Raw genomic sequence first — 20,222 nt, forward strand, 5'->3', positions numbered from 1 at the left:
ATTCCGAGAAGTTGAACTCAATGCCATTCAAACGTCATCTTCATTCTTCTACTCAGGGTAATGAAACGCCTGAAGATGGGAGGATTATCCATATCCGCTCATGCCATATCAGGATCTAATCACCACACAGCACAAAGCCCAGTTTTCCGGTCCATTCCGTGCCATTAGATCATTACTTCTCCACTGGTCATGCACGCTAGACCCATGGATCCATTGTTGGCGGTTGGGTTGTGTTGTATATTGCTTTTCCCAAGCGTTATTTTCCACAGGCACTGCATTTTTTCAGTCACAACCTTCAATCAAAGTTGGTTGAAATTGCACGGCAGCTTACTGTTGTAATGCTTTTTTCTCAACACTCGTTGCTAGTCACTGTTTAAGAATAGAGGAAGCCGTGCTATGAGTGAGGCCCCTTAATCCGCAAGTTGAGGCCCTGCTACCTTTAGCTGCCCCTTGCTTATAGGCCGAGGCAGGCTGGGTGGCATTGTTGGCTGTGTAGCAGTGGACACCGTAGGCCTGTACAGTGGAGATAAGGTGGTTCATTTGGTCAAGCCTTTGTCCTTGCCTCCAGCATCGCTCTCTTTGTCTGCTTTTCACTCTCTCTTTGTCACTCGCTATCTTTTACTTTCTCAGGATGGGGCTTTTTATTTCTGGACACCTCATTTGTCTTGTTGGTTCTGTGTGTTGCTTTCACAGAAGTTAAAAATACAGGGCGGATGCATTGTTGTAGGGCTGCAGGTATGGCCACGGTGGAAGTGACATTCTATGCCCATTGCCTTTAACCTGTTCCATTTGCAGAAACCCATCTCTGAGGTGTCAGTCTTGGCGTATTGTTGTGAAAGCTTGTGGTTGAGGTGAGAGAGTGAGAGAGAGAGAGAGAGAGGTAGAGGGAGAGAGAGAGAGAGAAAGAGAGAGTATATAGAATTTTTGCTCTTTTTTGTCCCGCTGATATTACAAATTGCCTCAAGAAGTGTTTCTTTCCCATCTCAGATCACGTGGCCACAAGATAAACAAATCTTACAGTATGTTTATAATTCATGCTGATAGATATAAATGGATAAAGAATTAGAGAGGAAGAGCGTGCACATTGGGTAAAGGAGGCAGTAGAGCAGGTTGACAAGTCGGAGAGAGAGTGTGTGTGAGAGAGAGTGGAGTAGAGTAGCACAGAGAGAGAGAGGGAGAGAGAGAGAGTAGAGTAGCACAGAGAGAGAGGGAGAGAGAGAGAGGGAGTGGAAGTAAGAGAGGGAGTGGGGCTCCCCACAGAAAGGGGTAAAGGCAAGCAGTGCTTTGAAGCCTGATCAGGGATTTGCTGCACAAAAGAATATTAATGTCCCATTCACTGATTCCACAAAGCTTATGTTCTTGGAATATCCCTGCACTGACCTGCATTTTTTGCCATTTGAGTTGGTGTGTGTGTGTGTGTGTGTGTGTGTGTGTGAGAGAGAGAGTAGGGAGAATGTGTGTGCGTGTGTGTGTGTGTGTGTGGGTGTGAGTGAGTGTGTGAATGTGTCTATGTGTGTGTGTGTGTGTGTGTGTGTGTGTGTGTGTGTGTGTGTGTGTTTCCTTGCGCGCGTGTGTGTGCACGTGCATCGGGTGTGAGTGTGCTTGTACATGAATGGAAGGGAGAAATCCATTGTGGTTGCCATGGTTATTCGCGCACTTCTTTCCAGCCTGGCGAGAATGGGGCATGGGTGGGGGGGATGGGGGGATCGGCAGACTCATTTCTCAATCTGTCCACTGGGCTCAGTTATGCTTATGAAATACACCACAAAACCTGAGCATGAGGAGAGGAGACTCTTTGGTCATCTTTGCCTCAAGATAGCCTTCCATCTTTGGAATTCTAAACTCCGCACTAGATACAGTATAGATAGTCCTATCAAACAGATAGGCTTTATACCCTGGGCTACTTAGGGTGGGTTTGGAGTGGTTTCATTGGTTAGTCCAACATCATGAAACCCTTACAGCACAGGAGCATATGGGGTAAGTGCTTATTTTAGTCCCCCAAGAAAAGGTGCATTCAATTGCAGATTGTTTCATCACCCTAGAAGTGTCATACTGCACAGAGGTGAAAAGAACGACTGCCTAAAGATATGTTTCTCCAATGCCACAATGTACGATTAACATAGACTTCTGGATTAACTGTTGTTGAAATTCAGTATATAGACCACAAAACAGATGTGTCACAGGTACAGGTGGCGTAATATCAGTTGTTCACATGCTATCAGTTAATTGTTGAGCAGGTGAGTGCACAAGACACACTGACTCATCATAGATGGCACCATTATTATTATTCACTCAAGCAGTAAACACCCCCCCCCCCCTACACACACACACACACACACACACACATAGAGAGAGCAACATTAACTCCTCTGTGACCAATCTCTTCTCCATTATCCTTCTTTGGTCTCATCTCTGGTTAACCACAAGCATGGGCCCATTCCATTCCACCTGACTCAGCCAAGTCTCTCTGCTCTGCCAGTGAGAACTAACACCACTGTGTTCACTTACTAGAAGAGCTGCTCGTCTTCCCGCCTGGCAGGATTCTAGAGCTTTGGGCGTTACTATGCCTTGCCCTCTTATGTTCCTCTTCCTCATCACCATACAGTAGGTGGTAAAGGCAGGTGGCAGATGTGGATATTATAATGGTTACACCTTCAAAGCAGCATGGACATCTGAAGTTCGCCTACACAAAAAGCTGCCATCTGCCCATATAAGGAGATTCTTATCAATAATCAAAGTTTGCCGTCTTATACTGAAGATCACAAAACCCACTCAAAGTCAGATGGCAAAGGGTGTATTTTCAGACTTCTTCGTCATTGCGAGAGTTAACAGGTACAATTATTCAAAATCCATTTTGTAGTAGGAAGAATCATAGGTACCCAAATCTCATATGGGCAAAGATGGCAGCTTTTTTGTAAGCAGACGTCAGAGATCTATTGTTTGCTTGAGACATGTTTCATGTTTCCGGATGAACAGAGTCCTCAACAATCTAGTTTGGCCTCTGTTTGATTTGGATGCTTGCCTGTGAAAGCATCATTCCACATTCTTGGCGGCGGTTTGAGGGGACATATTTAACACTCGTTGACTTGATATGAAATTCTGTTAAAACATAAATAGTGTTGTCACTGAAAAAGTATTGTCAGTGGTTTCAATGATCAACCTATAGGAGGTTAGTTGGTGTTTGTATTTGATGTTCTTGCTATTGTGGTAAGAAAACAGTAATTAAAATGCTTCACTGTGATTGGCTGCAGGTCATGTACTTCAGCTCCCTGTTCCCCTACGTGGTCCTGATCTGTTTCCTGGTGAGAGCCCTCCTCCTAGAAGGTTCCGTGGATGGCATTCGTCACATGTTCACACCCAAGGTAAGTCTGTGTGTATGTGTATGTGTATGAACGTGGTTAATGTAAGGGGGTAGTAGGGTAAACGGTTCACAAGGGCTCAGCGGTTTGAAATACCAATAGTACTCACATCACAGAGAATGTTTTCTCTGTCCTTCAACTGCCCCCTACTCAACCTGCCATCATAAAGCACAGATCAGTCAGTCCACTTCAGGTCTCTCGGCTAATGAATACGAGTGTCATGAGTGATGACTGTAGAAAACATAGTCTTGGAAATCAAATAGCGTATACTCCATCACCCAGACTACATGAGTGCCTGTGTTATGGCAGTGTGGAGGTGAATGAGTGCGTGCGCGCACACACACACACACACACACACACACACACACACACACACACACACACACACACACACACACACACACACACACACACACACACACACACACACGCACGGATCTCCTTTTTCCCTCTGTGTTCCACTCCATGACTTATGTAACCGATTCTACAGCATTTTACCCCTGTCACGTTGCTGTGTCGCAGATCACAGACTTGCTCACACATCAAAGGATGTGAATGTGTGTGTGTGTGTGTGTGTGTGTGTGTGTGTGTGTGTGTGTGTGTGTGTGTGTGTGTGTGTGTGTGTGTGTGTGTGTGTGTGTGTGTGTGTGTGTGTGTGTGTGTGTGAATGCATGAGAGACTTTTACTGTACGTCATGGGGAGAGAAGACTGCATGATAGAGGATGTGATAGTTTTATTCATGTGGTGTTTCATTAAAACCATGATGACATTCAGACATCTTTGTAACCAGAGTTGGAAACACAGACACACGCACACACACACACACACACACACACACACACACACACACACACACACACACACGCACACAAACACAAACAACTGTAGGTTCATGAATAGACATATTGACTTATTAACATTGGCTAATGGATAAGTTGTGCTTTCTCTGTCCTTTGCATATTTCATATCCACTACATGTTTCTGCTTTTATTGCTTAGACACATCTGCATGCAATATCAGGATTGTTATGATATTTATGTATTTATGGAGATTAGTATAGCGAATTCTTATTTTAAACATACATTTTACATACATTTATTTTAAATATAGCCATAGACATAACACGTTAGCACATCCTGTAGCTGGTAGATTTCCCTCAGCTGGTGATGGTTTGCTTGTTGAGTGATGCCGGTGTTTGCTGGTCTGTCCCCCCTCTCTTGTCCAGCTGGAGATCATGCTGGAGCCCAAGGTGTGGCGCGAGGCGGCCACGCAGGTCTTCTTCGCCCTGGGCCTGGGCTTCGGCGGGGTCATCGCCTTCTCCAGCTACAACAAGCGCGACAACAACTGCCACCTGGACGCCGTGCTGGTGTCCTTCATCAACTTCTTCACCTCCGTGCTGGCCACGCTGGTCGTGTTCGCCGTGCTCGGCTTCAAGGCCAACGTCATGAGCGCCAAGTGTGTCGCCGAGTGAGTGTGTGTTTCTTTGTTTGTTTGTTTGTTTTCTTCGCTTCCCCCCTGCAAAAGGCAAAAACAAACCGACCACAAGCAGAGCTTCTTGTCCCAGCCAAGCACTAGAGGAGACACAAAGAGACCCACAAACCCTCAATCTGCACGTCTTCGCGCCGGCTCATATATAATCACATCTGTCTATACTGGAGCATCAACAAGCTCCTGTGTCATTTTTCCGATGAGAATAGATATAATAGCTATTTTCATCCAGCTAGAAATAGAAAAATAGCAGCCAATTACAGGTAGTCCAAGCCAAAGTTGTGATAGCACTTCAACATCTTACTTATGCAAGACCGCAGTCTTTCATGTCATTGACGAGGAGGAATGCTTGATAGCAATTCCATCTTTTGTGTTAACAGTATCCGTGCCTCAAAGAGCACAACAAACTTGGTTTTATTGGTTTTACTACTGCTATTTGTCCATTAAGAAAATGCAATTATTGTGTCTTGATGACTGTGATGCTGCTTTCACTCCCTGTTAGAAACACCAAGAAGATTGAGGGTTTCCTGGGCAACGGGATCAGTCGTGACCTGATCCCTCATCACATCAACTTCAGCAGACCCCTGAGCCCCCAGGACTACAAGCAGATGACCGAGGTGCTGCAGGGCGTGATGGAGAACGACTACTCAAGCCTGGGCCTGGACGCCTGCAGCATCGAGGACGAGCTCAACAAGGTACACACACTGTCCCCACTCATCGCACATTCCACAACTGAGGTCTTTGCCACCAAAAGATCTGGAGTCAATAAACAGACTCTTTATTCCCGTAGCTCCATATACAGCCATGGTTTCTAATTTAGGCAGAAATAGTATAAGGATGAAGATTATCACAACAGCCGGGTTTGGTTTGCTCAGGTAGAAAAATGTGTCCCTGAGAGTTTCTCAGTTTATTTCACAGGTTGTGTCATATTTATATTTATATTATCCATGCAATTTTACAATAGCTGTCCTTTACAACTGTTGGGTTAGGATAGCTTCTCTTTATCTTAGGCCTCAGTCATTTAGACTACTAGACAATAGAGGTGTATCATTCCTATGAGAAACGTAATATATATTGTACATTCACCTGCTTTGTAAGCGTTGATGTAATTTAAATGCATGTACAGTATAAGAAAGGTTTGGTTAAATAAGGATGATGGAAGCAGATGAATATAGCAGCAAATCAACACAATCCCCCTCAATTGTTTAGTTAATTAATCCAGCACCTTTGTCTCATAACGACATGTAAATGTCCTGCCTTTTGTAATATTGAAATAGCAGAATGGTTTATGGACCTGTTGGAAAGGCTGGTGCTTCTAGCAGAAACAGACATGATAATTGCTAAATTTAGTTGAACAAAAGAAATGACAGTGTGTCACATCATGGTGAAGTGTTTACCACTTTCAAGGAACAGCGCCCATTCAGATTGCCCTCCAGTGCTTTGCTTTTTTTTTTTAATCTGACAGAGATCTATTTATGGTCTGTTTCTTTCCCGTGCTCAGTGCATTGACGGCGTGCTAAAGTGCTGTGAATAATTCATGGTACAGATACTTAGAGGGAGTTTTGCACGGGCCACAACATGTGTAGCTTCACAGCACTGCTGCATGGATGCTGTACCGGATAGAAGCTCCTGTTTCGGTTGGCGGTGTTTACATATGATGACTTGTGTCTCCCGCTATGGTTACTGGTACAACCCAGTACATGAAATAGGATCTCATTTGGGCTTCATCCTCTGGGATTCATGGGGTGTGAATATGGGAAGACAAGGGGGCCCAGTGAAACTGACACTATATGAACATGGGCCCCTTCGGATCAACTCAGCACACGCACACGCACACACACACACACACACACACACACACACACACACAGACACACAGACACACCTAGACACACAAACACACACACACACACACACACACACACACACACACTATCCTTACTATGCTCTTGGTCATAATTTTAATTACAATTACATTGTATATTTATCAACATTAGAATATGAACCCGTGCCTGTGCCAGATCTTGTTAGAGGAACTGTATACTGGGCCACACCAGTGACACACGTTATGGGGCTTGTGTTAACATTGGCCACAGAAATCCCAGCCTGACTGCTTTGGGATTTAAAAGGCTTATATTGTAGCAGGGGAGGTCAAGGAATGAAATCCATGTTGAAGCACATAACTGGCACTTGTAGAATGTTTGACGGGGTCAACTCTGAACATGAGATATTTTCGCATGCCGTTCATAAAGTATTTGTTTTTGACTGGAGCACAAAGGGCTTTGGGATTGTTTTGGTTTAGTATTGTAATCAGCATTGACAACGACTGAAATCAGTGAAAAGAAACCCCATAACGGGCCTGTTCTCCGTGCTGCTCCTTCCACAGTGAGCCCACATCGGCACTCCTGTTGGAGAGCCTGTCTCTCCGTGTGGATTATTTTACATTCAAGGCTGTTATTGTCTCTGTATGAAGTATGTGTCTGTATGTGTGGCCCAAGCCATGTGACTGGCAGTGTTCTTGGGTGGAATGTGAAGAGTCAGAGTGGCCTGTGGAGACACCATAGGCGTCCAGACAGCCAGTCACGGTCCTCCCACACACAATGGTCTCCAGAAAGATACTAGTCACGACCGGAGCGCTTGGAACGCTCCACAGTGGAGGTGCTACACATACTGTATGCTGGCCCTGACCCCTAAATCATGACTCCGTGTGCCTGGAGGACTTGATATTCCCCCCTGATCACTTTGGACCTCATTAATATGAACACATCTGTTCTAATAGGGAACGTAACATAACAAAGTTGTATGCAATTGTAACTTAACTGTGTCTGTGTATCTCTCTTCCTCCTCTTCCTCCTCCTCCTCCTCAGGCGGTGCAGGGAACAGGGCTGGCCTTCATCGCCTTCACGGAGGCCATGACTCATTTCCCAGCGTCGCCCTTCTGGTCGGTCATGTTCTTCCTCATGCTGGTCAACCTGGGCCTGGGCAGCATGTTCGGCACCATCGAGGGCATCATCACGCCCCTCGTGGACACCTTCAAAGTGCGCAAGGAGTTCCTCACAGGTGAGACAGCTGCAGGTGCCACTAGAGGGCTCTGATATGAATTAGAGAGATAGTATACATGAAATCACCTGTGGATAGAGTGTAAATCTCTCTCTTTCTCTCTCTCTCAGTGGGCTGCTGTCTGCTGGCATTCAGCATTGGCCTGCTCTTCGTCCAGCGCTCAGGGAACTACTTTGTGGCCATGTTCGATGACTACTCTGCCACGCTGCCCCTCCTCATCGTTGTCATTCTAGAGAACATCGCTGTGGCCTGGGTCTATGGCACAGACAAGTGAGACACACACACACACACACACACACACACACGCACACACACGCACACACACACACACACACACACACACACACACACACACACACACACACACACACACACACACACACACACACACACACACACACACAGGGAATAAAGAAAGACATGCTGTGAAGCAAACACCCTCACACACCCTCTGCATCTATGATTGTTATTTAGTTAGTTGGTCTAACTACTTCTCATGTCACTTTGGCCACAGACACACTCTAGTGTAGGCATTAGTGCTGTAATATGGGTCAGCCGTGGCCTGTTGGTCAGGGAATGAGAGACGTGGCTGGTAGAAAAATCTACGGCAGGGTTGAACATCGCTCTCCTGTGTCCACATCCAAGGTTGCGGTGCCCTTGACTAAGACACCTAATCCCTCAACTGCTCGCAGGGTGCCGCAGCATGTGTGTTCACTGCTCGCTGTGTGTGTGTGTGTGTGTGTGTGTGTGTGTTCACTTACCAGGTGGGTAAATTGCAGAGAAAGAGTTCCCCTTTCCCTATCTTTAACAGTGGAGTACTGACCTCCAGTGGTGAATAGCAGCTATTGAACACTTTCAGTGACATGCCATGCACTCAACAGTAAAAAGGCCCACAGTTAACATTACTTAATATAAATTATTATATGATTTATATTATTCATATTGCAGTAATTCCCTGTGTATAAGCCACATTGTATATAGGCCGCAGGGCAGTGTTTTATGCAAGTCAAAAGAAACAAAACCATATTACTGTAATGCCATAACTGCCCCTTGTGTGTATGAACCTCATAGCTGAAGGAATGTTGCCAAATCTATGTATAAGCCGGAGCTACAGTAACAGTTTGGAAATGACGGTATCATTATCTGCTCATTGTCTAACCATCTCAGTTTGAAAACTCATTTTGTATTATAACTCCAGAGGGCTGCTGATTGCTTACCTCGCTTCTCTCTCTCTCTCTCTCTCTCTCTCTCTCTGGGTCAGGTTCTTTGAGGACCTGAGGGACATGCTGGGCTTCACCCCGTGCCGCTACTACTACTACATGTGGAAGTTTGTGACCCCCGTGCTGCTGCTCACGCTGCTGGGCGCCAGCATCATTCAGCTGGGCATGACGCCACCCAGCTACAGTGCCTGGATCCAGGAGCAGGTCAGTGCCACCACTGCACATCACACACTTAGCATGCTGCACATCACACTGCACATCACACTGCACATCACACTGCACATCACACTGCACATCACACACTTAGCATGCTCCGTGATGATCACTACTGATCATATTTTAACCACAATTTGTTGAATCATGAATGTGAATTCTGAGCAAAATTGTTTCTTCGTTAGGGACAGATTAGTTTAGTTTGTCTATCTCTCTGTAATATTTTAAACACGAGTATTTGAGCATTCTGAATACATTTATTGAAAGATATCGTATTTATAGTCATGTTGGACTGTTTGTTTCAAATGTGTATTTATGTATTTGTTAGGAAAATCTTCCAGATATTTCTACAGAACGAATAGAAGATGAGTTGTGCTTAGACATATCTTGAGTGCTGCGTGCATGTGTGTGTGTGTGTGTGCGTACTTACGTGGCGTGCTTGTGTGTGTGTCTCAGGCCCAGGAGGTGTCCCTGAGCTACCCCCCGTGGGGCCTGGCGGTGTGTGTGTCCCTGGTGGTGTTTGCCGTGCTGCCCGTGCCCGTGGTCTTCCTGCTGCGCTACTTCCACATCATGGACGACAGCGCCGGCGGCCTGTCCGCCGTGTCCTACCGCAAGGCGCGCATCATCAAGGAGAGCGCCCGGCGCGAGGAGGACGAGGGCGACGACGCCAGCCTCCTCAACGGCAAGACCCCCCCCAGCCAAGCGCCCTCGCCCATGCCTGCCAACAGCATCTACCGCAAGCAGAGCGGCTGCCCGCTGCCGGACGCCAACACGGCCCCCAATGGACGCTACGGCATCGGCTACCTCATGGCCGACATGCCCGACATGCCTGAGTCTGACCTGTAGAGGGTGCCATTGTGTCACCTGAGCCTGTGTATCGCGCCCCATTGTGTTTCCTTATCATAACATTTCCCTGTTACACTTCAAAAGAGCACTAGCTCACTTGTTAACAACCTTTTACTCATGTTTACAACCCAAACACACAACTCGTAACATTACACGCAGAAACATACACCCCTCCCCACACACACACACACACGTACACACACACTGTCCTGGCCTGACAGCAACCCTTCTCCCACATTTCTTACACACATCACCATCACACACACAAAAAAAAAACAAGCCAACCCTTCCCCATTCTTAGCAGTTATATTGGGGAAACTCCCTCAGCAATCCAGTCCCAACCACCTACGTTTCACATCAGCAAAGGTGCACTTAAATCACATGCATTGGCTTCTGTCATCCCCTATTTGCACTGCATATCCATGGGCTGTGCATTTCATTGTCTTGGGAACAAAAGAGAACAAAACTGGTCTGTGTATTTCAACTTGTATATATGATACTGTTTGTGCGTATGGCTGTAGATAGGTTAGCGCCCCACTGTTTGATAAGGATGGTAGGGGTGTGCCATAGAATGGCAGGATGTATACTGATCGTGTCAGGGGTCAGTGCAGTAACTGCCCACCAACTCATGATTGTTAGAAGCAGCGTAGCCGCTTTTTCTCCAGTGAGCGTAGAGCGTACTGATCTATGTTTAAGGCACAATTAGCGACTTTTTTCGCGTGAGAATGAGACTTAACAACAACACTGGGCTCCATTTCAACTCAAAGAACAGAAAGGGACAAGGAAATGAAGATGTAACTTTGTAAGTTTGTTGCTGGTTGTGTCAAATTCTAGTGAAGTTTAATAAGATCACCAACCTGTCAAGCAAGTGGGTGACCAAGTCTGCATTCCTCCATCTTACTGGAGCCTCTTTGAGTACTGGTGCTGCCACTATGCTATTTGTTTGCTATGTATGCACTTGTTTTTTTTTTTGCAACTAGTCTGTAATGAGATTTGCTCCAAGTCACTTTGAAATTGACTGAATCAGCTTGTAGACTCTGAGGGAATTCTGAGTTTGCACACTGTAAGGCAGAGCTAGAAACAGTGACTCCGTCTTTTGTTATGCATCTTGTGAAGAAGAGGATCCAAACAGACCTTTCTGCTTCAGGCCCTTCAACAGCAGCTGTAGCTTTAGACACCATCATCTCCACCTAAACCCCTCCCCAAAGCTCATATGGCTGACAAAACTGTTCTCAAAAATGAGTTTCTACGCTATTATCCCAGCAGTAACAAAGTTGGGATGTAGCTTGGCAGCGTCAGATTCGCAGTGCCTGGCATCTAGACACACTTCCAAATGAAAGAGGTGGTTTGTTTTATTCGATAGATCTCTGTCTTTCTCATGAATTAAGTTACCCATTGTGCTTCTAAACATGCAATGCTGACTTGTTTCTCTAGTGGGTTCACGACGTAGCACTGCAGCGAACGGATGGCATAAGAAACAACTCCAAATGATTGTTCTAAGCAAAATGTGTGCCTAATTTCTGATATTTCTTTATAGACTTCAAGGTGGATGTTGTATATTTACGGTATTCTGTAAATAATATATATGTATATTATAAATATATTTGACTTAATAGTTTCGATATCAGAACATGTTGTTTTTGGTAAGTGCTGAAAATCCGAAACGCTGGTCTCGTTCTGTCCCATCCGTCTTTTGTGTCCACTGACGTGCTGTCATCAGAAGTTTCAGAAATCTTTTTCTTTTGTACATATTGTATTTTTCCATGAAATTGCTTTGATGCGCAATGTCTTTCTTTTTCCTTGCATTGAGATTAAAAACACCATAACTGATCCAGAATGGCCTGGTTGTCTGCTCACCCTTCATTTCCAAAGATCCTCTTTTCTTCCAGTTATACCCAAAATAAGATGTTCAGTTACTTGTGCCAGTCCTTGAAAGAGGGGCATTTACTGCATTTTGTAACTCAAACATGTAGAAAAAAATACTATAAAATAATATTATATGTAGAAATAATGCTATAGAAAATGATAACGAAAGACTACAGTTTTGGAAAGTGTACAATACAGAGAAATGATCATTCACCTAGTAGACTTTAAAAGTGTTTATTTCATCATCATCATCATCATCATGAGCTCCATCCCACTCTGAGGTCCTTTTCAAAGGCAATTAAAATCAACAGCAGTTCTTAAAAATCAAGAGCCTGTCCCACTCACCACAAATGAGCAAAGAAAAACAAAAAACGACAAACCATAGTGTTGATGCTAGTTAGCACAGACCCTGATTACATTCTCACAAATGCAGAATTTACTTGGTTTTTATCTGTTGACGGATTCAAATTCCACAAGCTTTATTTGCCTTAAAATTGATTTTAAAAACACTTTGCAAGCTAGGTTAAGATCAGTGCAAATTCACAACATTGTAATGCTACTCTCCACTCCCAACATGACACATTTTCCACTGAGATTTGTACCACTCCTCTCCTCATCTCCTCTCCTACCCGTTGACTGACGCATGGCCTACGTCAAAATGGACTTATTTGGCCTTAGCAAAGCCCACTCTATTGCTCTCACGGTCAAACACAGTGTAGTACTGGCCAATGAATACATCTCCCAGAATCCACAGGGGCCCAGCGGGAGGGGGGATCTCCAGGCCCATGAAGCCGCTCAGGCAGATGGTCTTCCCGCCTTGGGTCTCCTACATGCACAAGAACAAAAGCTGAGTTTCACAGCTACAAGGGAGCGATCGTTTCCAGTGCCATACAAGACACACAGAAATAGCACACAGTGACTGCAACCTTAATCTAGATGGTCCTGTCAGCTAGTCAAACTTCCAGAAAGTGGCAGACTGTAGAGGGAACACACCACGATCCACAGCAGACCTGTGGCGGATCTGTTCTAGAGTCAATCACCGTATTGTTGAGGGATTAGCCTGAATCAGTCTTTGTTCGTGCTACCGCCCACGCACAACATAATAGATCATACGCTGACATCTAGTGGACAAAAGGGCTTAAGGCACCATGTTGGTAATGCACATGCTCACATGCCTGCCACATGTCCTTTTAAAAGACTAGCAGGGAACAAACACGGGGGGGGGGGGGGTGTATCAAACAAATAAAAGAAAAGAACAAACACGAATGGGAAGGTCAAAGCTGGACCAACCTTAAGAATGTACTGCTCTCCGGTGAGTGAGTAGGTCTGTCCACCCAGGACGAAGGAGATGGTGGGGAGAGTGGGCACCTTCTTGCAGTCCACCATGTACTGTAAAGACAGAGAGCAAACGCTGCTCAGATGTGGGCAGTCATCCGTGCACCTTGGACTGAGAGCTCCTCTTGCAATGGTACAATACCTCACAAGGCGGCTAAACGGCTTTCATTCTAAACTTTGTGGGTTACGTCGACACAAACAGGATAAAATGAATGACTAATGCAGGATTAATGAACTGAGGGTTCAGCAGCCCTATGTGAATGTTTATTCCATGAAATGTGCTTGGGGTAACATGAGCGAGCGGGTACCTCTCCCTGGATGAGGGGGATGGCTCCGATGGCCTTCTGCAGGGCCTTGACCTCAGCGGGGGGTCCTGTGATGAGGGAGGTGCCCGTGTCCACAATGGCCTCACAACCATCCTTACACAGGGTCAGCTGGCTGCCGATGCCCATTCTGTACATCAAACGTAAACACAGACAATCATCAACACACACGGCTGATATGGACAACATCTGGCTAAAAAAAGACATGGGGAACAGTAATGGGAGATTCCAAGGGCGCCTGTGTGATCTCTATTGTGACAGATAAGAGTAACATTTTAGAGAAGTGAATACAGGGGGAAGTTTCAAGCACTTTAGTGCCTGAAGTGGATTCACACTTCACACAGGTGAGGTAACACAAGACTATTGCCACCACACAAGAGGCCAACTTGTGTGGTCAGAGCGTTTGAGTTATCCAGGCGGGCCAGGCCAGGGAAATGTCAGCCAAGAGCTCTGTGTCCTCTGAAGGGGGATTCCTGGCCTGGACACTGCCCCGTGTTTGCAAAGGGCACTGCACCTTTGTGGACAGCACACTGGGAACAAGCATTGCCCTTCACTCTCAGGTCTTCTCAGGATTTCTGAAGGGGACTTTTAACGCCAACTTCTTCATTACTGACTAGGCTTTTACTAGCTAGGATGGGAGGGGGGGGGGGGGGGGGTGCTAAAGATTGTTGGTTGTTGTGCTTGAAAACAATCATCTCAAAATGCCAAACACCGGGATTACATTTCCCAGAAAACCTCCAGACAAATCTCCTTCAATGAGCCCTGCGTGACCAAAAGCTTCTAGAAGTCTCTGTGCTCACCCGTCCATGTGGACCTGCCAGTAGGCCTGGCGGGTGACGGGCACGTAGTTGAAGTCTCCGGTGTAGTACTTTGGGTCGGTTCCTCCGAGGAGCAGCTCACCGCCGGGTTCTGTGTCGGGATTCCTGAAACGATGATGAAAGACGGTGAGATAAGAAAACAATGAACAGAGCTGCAGTTAAGCCAAGTAAATCCCACCAAAGAAGCCTGTTTGTTAATTATAAAGTAAGCATGGCGGGCATTGACACTTTAATCCTTCTTCCCTTGCACACACAGCCAGCAATATGGAGGACATTCACACACCTGTTGAGGTAGAAGGAGAACACATTCTGCTCCACTTTCTTCTGACTCATCATCATATCGAACACTGGTGGCACTCCGTCCACAGAGATCCTTGGGTAGGCCATGCCCAGAATGCCATCGAACTTGGCAGCAATGAAGGCCACGCCAGGCTGTTTGATTGCCTCACCAAACACCTGCTTCTCCACAACTATGTCTCCAATCTGACAACAGAGCAACAAGGAGGCAGGATGGAGGGAGGCCAGAGAAAGAGAGAGAGAGACAGAGAGACACACAGATCAGTCTTTCAAAACACTACTCCTTGCAGAAAAGGCTCCTCTGTTTGCCAAAGGTTAGCATCATTACCATGGTAACCAGAGCATCTAAATGCCTACCGTGCAGCTGTCCTGACTCAGATAGCCAGAGAGGCTCCCCGAGCCATACTGAATGGCGAACTCTGTGCCATTCTTCACGTATGTGCTGGACTTGGCTCCGTTGTACTTGTGATGCAGCACTGCAAAAAAAACAAAAAGAGAGCGTTCCCTTAATATTTCCTCTCATTTGCAGAATTACTGTGGCTTTGGTGAAACCATTAATACCATTTGTGAAATCTAAAATAAGGGACTACTTCCATGTCACCCAGTGGGGAAAATAGAACAAAACAAATCAATCTTGCAGTATTTATTGACTGGGCCAGACACAAACTCAGTCAGTTGTCTGTTGACAATTTTCCTTCTCATTGGCTTATTTAAGCAGGCAGATGGTGATCAGCAAGCGAGGGATTAAGCCCATGCCTGGACACCACTTCACCCAGCAGACATAATCTCCACGATGACACTATGCACTAAAGACTAAACAATGGGAATAAGTGGAATGACTCACTATATATAACCACTTAGTTGGTTTTATTTCCTATTGATGTGATGCAGTGCTAATAACATCAATTACTTTCTGCGCACACCTATGAAGTACAGTAGCTCCAGTTTTTTGGTTTTACTAAGATAATGTTGCTCAGAATCAAGGGATATGCCCGCTTGACAATGAGAGAGATGGAACTAACGACTGGCCTTTAGCCATAGCAACCATCCATTTAAATAGTAACGGCAGTTTTAGCAATAAAAACATTAAAATAACTTCCGAGGTCTAACCACCTTGAACATGCATTACTTTCCATGAACCAAACATTGTGTTGTCCAACACACACACGTTATACTTATAAATTATTTTATGGAAGTCACAGAGTAGCCACTGTGCCTGTGGCCTGAATGGTGCCCAGTATTCAGAGTTTAGGACCTTCGTCCAAAGGGAGCAGAAGAAACACTTACAGCAAGCGATGTCGGTGAATGAGCAGTGGACAGATGGCACCCACAGGTTGGAGGATCCAGTGTCAAAGACCACCGTGAATGGCTGAACAGGAGTGCCCAGTCCGATCTCCCCATAGTACTGAGCCTGTGGGAAGGGACATTGAAAACCTGTTCCATCACACTGCTCTCATAGCACCGCAAGTGTAGCCATCATCATTACTGCACTTTGCATTACCCAGTTAGCTGAATCAATGTAAATGGCCAATAACCTGCTTTAATTACTGTGGAAAGCATGGGAACAACATTACATAGCAGCTGGTTTCACTAATGAAAACATTGACAGATGTGCCTCTGATATAAAATTAATCTACAGCTCCACTGCAGTACACACCCCTGTGACTCAGCAAGTCATTGGTTGCCTAAGGCCCGCAACCCCAAGTCAGGACTGGACAGTTACAATCAATTTAGCTGTCAAATAGACAACTGAATATTAAAAAAACACAATCAAATAGATAAGAATATAGTCTAGCAAATAATGCTTTCTGGCTCAAGGCTGAGCTACGTTCTCTAGAGAGAGAAAGAAAGAAAGAGAGGGACACATTAAAAAATTAGATAAAAAATTAAAAGAACTCTGGGACCAACACCAAATATCACCACTCATGGTCATTGCAAAATCTTTGCCATTGTGAAAGTGGCATTGTGGAAAGAAGCGTGACAACACGTGAAGCTTATGTGGACATCCAAGACCCCATGACAATGCCTCTGACATCTTAGTCATGCACTTCACATGACTTAAAAAAGTGCAAATAATCGTTTTCTTTTCTACCGATACAATGACAAGGCAACTTTCTCTACCTCAATAGGCCAATGCATGATCTACAGGGGAAGTAGTTTGATAAAAAAAAAAAATAAAAAAAAAAAAGCCTTCACCAATTACCCTTAATCGCAAAGGAAACCACATTAGTAAGCTACATCCTGTGACTTCCTGGCAGTCGAGATCTGACACTTTAGTTTAGGCCAACAGTCATCTCTGTGCACAAAACATCAGGCTGAGCTGAAAACTGAATATTATGCCAAGCACTGAGCACCTGTTAAACATTATTAGGCCAAAGTCTGGTGCTTTCCCACCAGCTATGCTCACCGTGACCATGAGATTAGCCAGCACAGTGCACCACAACAACAACAACAAGAAGGCACTGGCAGATCTACTTAAAGGGTTTAGGAATAGGGGCACTCACATCCATGAAGTTCTTGAGAGTCTCTGGCGTGGGGTCATTGCTAGAGGGGAAGCCCTGGTTGTACTTGAGGGAGTTGGTTCCAGCTAGCAGCTCCTCCACATTCCGACCAGAGTCAGTGAGCGTGCGTCTTATGGAGCGGAACTTCTTCAGTGGAATCCTGTGGACATGGACAGCATAAGAGACATTTTGAGCCACACTCCATTCTATTGCTTTAACTAGGCCTAGCTGTGGAAATACAAAACATTAAAGCACAATGTAACTGGGGTTGAATATTTAGAGCGGGCACTGAATTCAATCGCAAGGAGTACTACTACTACAATAATATTCTGGAGTATTATGGAAGCAGGCACTGCATGTTTAAGATAATACCTATTCAAGGCCATGTCTGTTCAGAGTATCTGACGTTTAAACTGCGCACAGATCAAGGCGCGTCAAGAACTAGGATACAACCGTTGGCGATTAACTTGGTGATTTAATGGCTATTAAACATTTTGATATTCATCATCTTAACTTTTTCTATACTGTGCACATTACATCAAGTCCTGGGATAACTGAAGCACATAGCAAGTTTTCTTTAAAGATCATAATACTAGTGGATCGAAAAAGTAACCCGGTCACCCCGGCTCCGCCTCTGGTGTGGTATAAAAGCTGATAAGTGGAAGCACACCGTGCCAGACATGGTATTATTGTTTTATGTGCATGATATTGCGGTCTTAAGAGTGAGCACTATATTCCCACTCCAAGTCCAATTTAAATGGCATGACTTTTCCCTGACCTATGATGAGTGGTAGGCTACTGACCAAGGATTTCAGAGCAGCAATGTGGCGTTAAAGAATCCGACTTCTGTTTAGAGCAGAAGATAAATAAATGGGCATTTCTATAATCAAAAGCGATAAGGCTGGCCATAACCACTCAAGTAAGCAATACAGCTAAAAACTAGATTAATAGGCAGAATTTGTGTTTATGTGTAATGTTTAAAGTGGTACAACAACTCACTGATATTCAATGACTTTGCTCCAAATATGGTAAAATATCCTGCCCTTCCATGTCTGGAGTAGACTTTAATTCTATGACATTTCATGACCTGTGGGAACCCTGTAGATCAGGACTTTAATGGCATGTGCCGTGTTGGGACAAAATGTGTGATGCAGCGTGCTGAGAGTTCAGTAGCTATTGTGAAACGTTGCCGCGCGTCTTCATATTGCCAATTTCTGCTTTGATTAGGGAGACATTCTTATGCTAACGCTGTTGTACGCTACTAAAAAGCCATAATAAATATTGTGATTGGCTTAATTAACGTAAGAGTAACGGCACAGTGTCGTGACTCTGCGAAATTGCCCACACCGTCCAGCTAACAATGTAACTTAGCCATTTGCCAAAGAACAACGTAGCGTTATATTTATAAAGCTGCTACTTGCTAGTTTCCCAGACGATGTAAAGATTTTCTTACCGCACGATCGCATCGGAGGTCCATGCAAACACTGCAAACAAAAGCAGGTACAATATCTTCATGTTGATTTCTTTAGGGGACCTGTACGTTTCCGAACTGAGAGAAGTGCCGTCAAGATTACTAACAAAAGCTCTTCGGTCAGGTGATGGGAATGAGTCACATGTCATGTGACAACCTTTCAGGCCGTGTTCAAGACGAACAGGAGAAAGAAAAAAATATTGGGGATTCTCTCTGAAAATAGCCAAATAGCAATCTGCCAAGAAATAGAAGAACACTTCTCTCTGATTGTTCTCAAATTATGTCTGATTTTACCCGATGAATACAAGTTAACTGTAAATGTATACGGTGTATATCTATGGACAATTAGTTATATTCAGATGTGGTGATGACCAATCATTGTGTTGTAAATTGGCACTGAATTGCCAATAGTTGTAAAAGTTACCTAACATGTATTTCTATCAGATAAAAGCAGGCCTGTCAAATGGCGGTTCTAAACGGATTGGCTTAATCACGTTCAATGCTGTTTAAAGCCGGGTTCACATTCGTACCAACTTGTCTGCGCTGCACCGAGCAAAGCGCAGCGCAAGCGGCATTTTGATGTTTTGCGCTCTTTCACGTGCTGCGGTCGAAGTTCAGCCATGTAAAGGTTATGACCAAAGCCATAACAAAGCCATGAGATATCGATGGCTTTGGGTTATAAATGATGTCCCTGCCCGCTGTATATCAGACGTATTTTGCGCTGAGCCCGGTGGAAAACACAGCAAAAATCTTTGGGACATTACTTCAACCAAGAGCATCCTAGCAGTGCAGCGCATATGTTGCATGCAATGTGATCCCCCATGAAAATGGGTCAATGGTTGAACTTCGACGAAGGAATGGCAAAGCAATTTGTGTGTGCAATGTGAACCCTACGAAGAAATAAAGAAATGTTCGAGAAAAAAGTCAGAAATCTGTTGAAGGCGGCCACGTTTGTGATTGGGATGGGATTTCATATTTTACTGTTTAGACATGTGGATTTGTTGATTTGCTTTTTATCATCCTGTGTACATTGTAGTGTGTGTGTGTGTGTGTGTGTGTGTGTGTGTGTATGTGTGTGTGTGTGTGTGGTGTGGTGTCTTAAGCTGGGACCTTGAATTTCCCCTTGGGGATCAATAAAGTAGTAGATCTATCTATCAATCTATCTATTGGTCTTATCATTGGCATGACCTCATTTTAACAGGGTAGGCTAGGCCTACTATTTGTCTAATCCCTAACTTAAACCATTCGTTTTTAGCATTAGAGGCTGCTCGCGTATCTTGACATCCTAGTTTGAGACATAGGCCTACGCTGTTCTGTCATCGGGAAGATTTACATTTTCACAAGCAATCCACTCCTTACCGACAGGCGGCGCTGATGGGTCCACGGAGTGAAACCACATCTTACATAAAAACACATTTTTTTTCT

The 20,222-nt window shown here is 44.8% G+C and overlaps 2 protein-coding genes across 2 annotated transcripts in view; one reads left to right on the plus strand and one right to left on the minus strand.

Annotated features, from left to right (window-relative positions):
• Positions 1-12,017, plus strand: part of slc6a15 (solute carrier family 6 member 15) — a 20,551-nt gene extending 8,534 nt beyond the window's left edge. Inside the window, exons 6-12 of the mRNA XM_062548072.1 lie at positions 3,252-3,362; positions 4,585-4,826; positions 5,350-5,542; positions 7,715-7,907; positions 8,018-8,177; positions 9,169-9,331; positions 9,797-12,017. Coding sequence (XP_062404056.1) covers positions 3,252-3,362; positions 4,585-4,826; positions 5,350-5,542; positions 7,715-7,907; positions 8,018-8,177; positions 9,169-9,331; positions 9,797-10,186 — 1,452 coding nt within the window. The 3' untranslated portion in view covers positions 10,187-12,017. The remainder of the gene's footprint in view (positions 1-3,251; positions 3,363-4,584; positions 4,827-5,349; positions 5,543-7,714; positions 7,908-8,017; positions 8,178-9,168; positions 9,332-9,796) is intronic.
• A 253-nt stretch (positions 12,018-12,270) lies between these two features.
• ctsd (cathepsin D) lies at positions 12,271-18,938 on the minus strand. The gene is made up of 9 exons (XM_062546976.1): positions 18,780-18,938; positions 17,330-17,486; positions 16,113-16,236; positions 15,183-15,301; positions 14,812-15,011; positions 14,511-14,633; positions 13,696-13,840; positions 13,343-13,441; positions 12,271-12,878 (listed from the first exon to the last, which is right to left on the minus strand). The coding sequence occupies exons 1-9, from the start codon at positions 18,839-18,841 to the stop codon at positions 12,717-12,719; spliced, it is 1,191 nt and encodes a 396-aa protein (XP_062402960.1). The 5' UTR covers positions 18,842-18,938; the 3' UTR covers positions 12,271-12,716.
• Positions 18,939-20,222: the final 1,284 nt, after the last annotated feature.

Source organism: Sardina pilchardus, chromosome 10 (assembly GCF_963854185.1).
Source record: "Sardina pilchardus chromosome 10, fSarPil1.1, whole genome shotgun sequence".
Taxonomy (NCBI): domain Eukaryota; kingdom Metazoa; phylum Chordata; class Actinopteri; order Clupeiformes; family Clupeidae; genus Sardina; species Sardina pilchardus.

What these genes read in the sequence shown, in the direction of transcription:
- ctsd (XM_062546976.1), bottom strand. Translation starts at nt 18,841, where the DNA reads ATGAAGATATTGTACCTGCTTTTGTTTGCAGTGTTTGCATGGACCTCC. An exon ending in ACCTCCGATGCGATCGTGCG is followed by an intron (nt 17,487 to 18,779) that starts GTAAGAAAATCT and finishes CCATGTCCACAG; the next exon opens with GATTCCACTGAAGAAGTTCC. An exon ending in TGGCAGGTCCACATGGACGG is followed by an intron (nt 13,841 to 14,510) that starts GTGAGCACAGAG and finishes TTTGATGTACAG; the next exon opens with AATGGGCATCGGCAGCCAGC.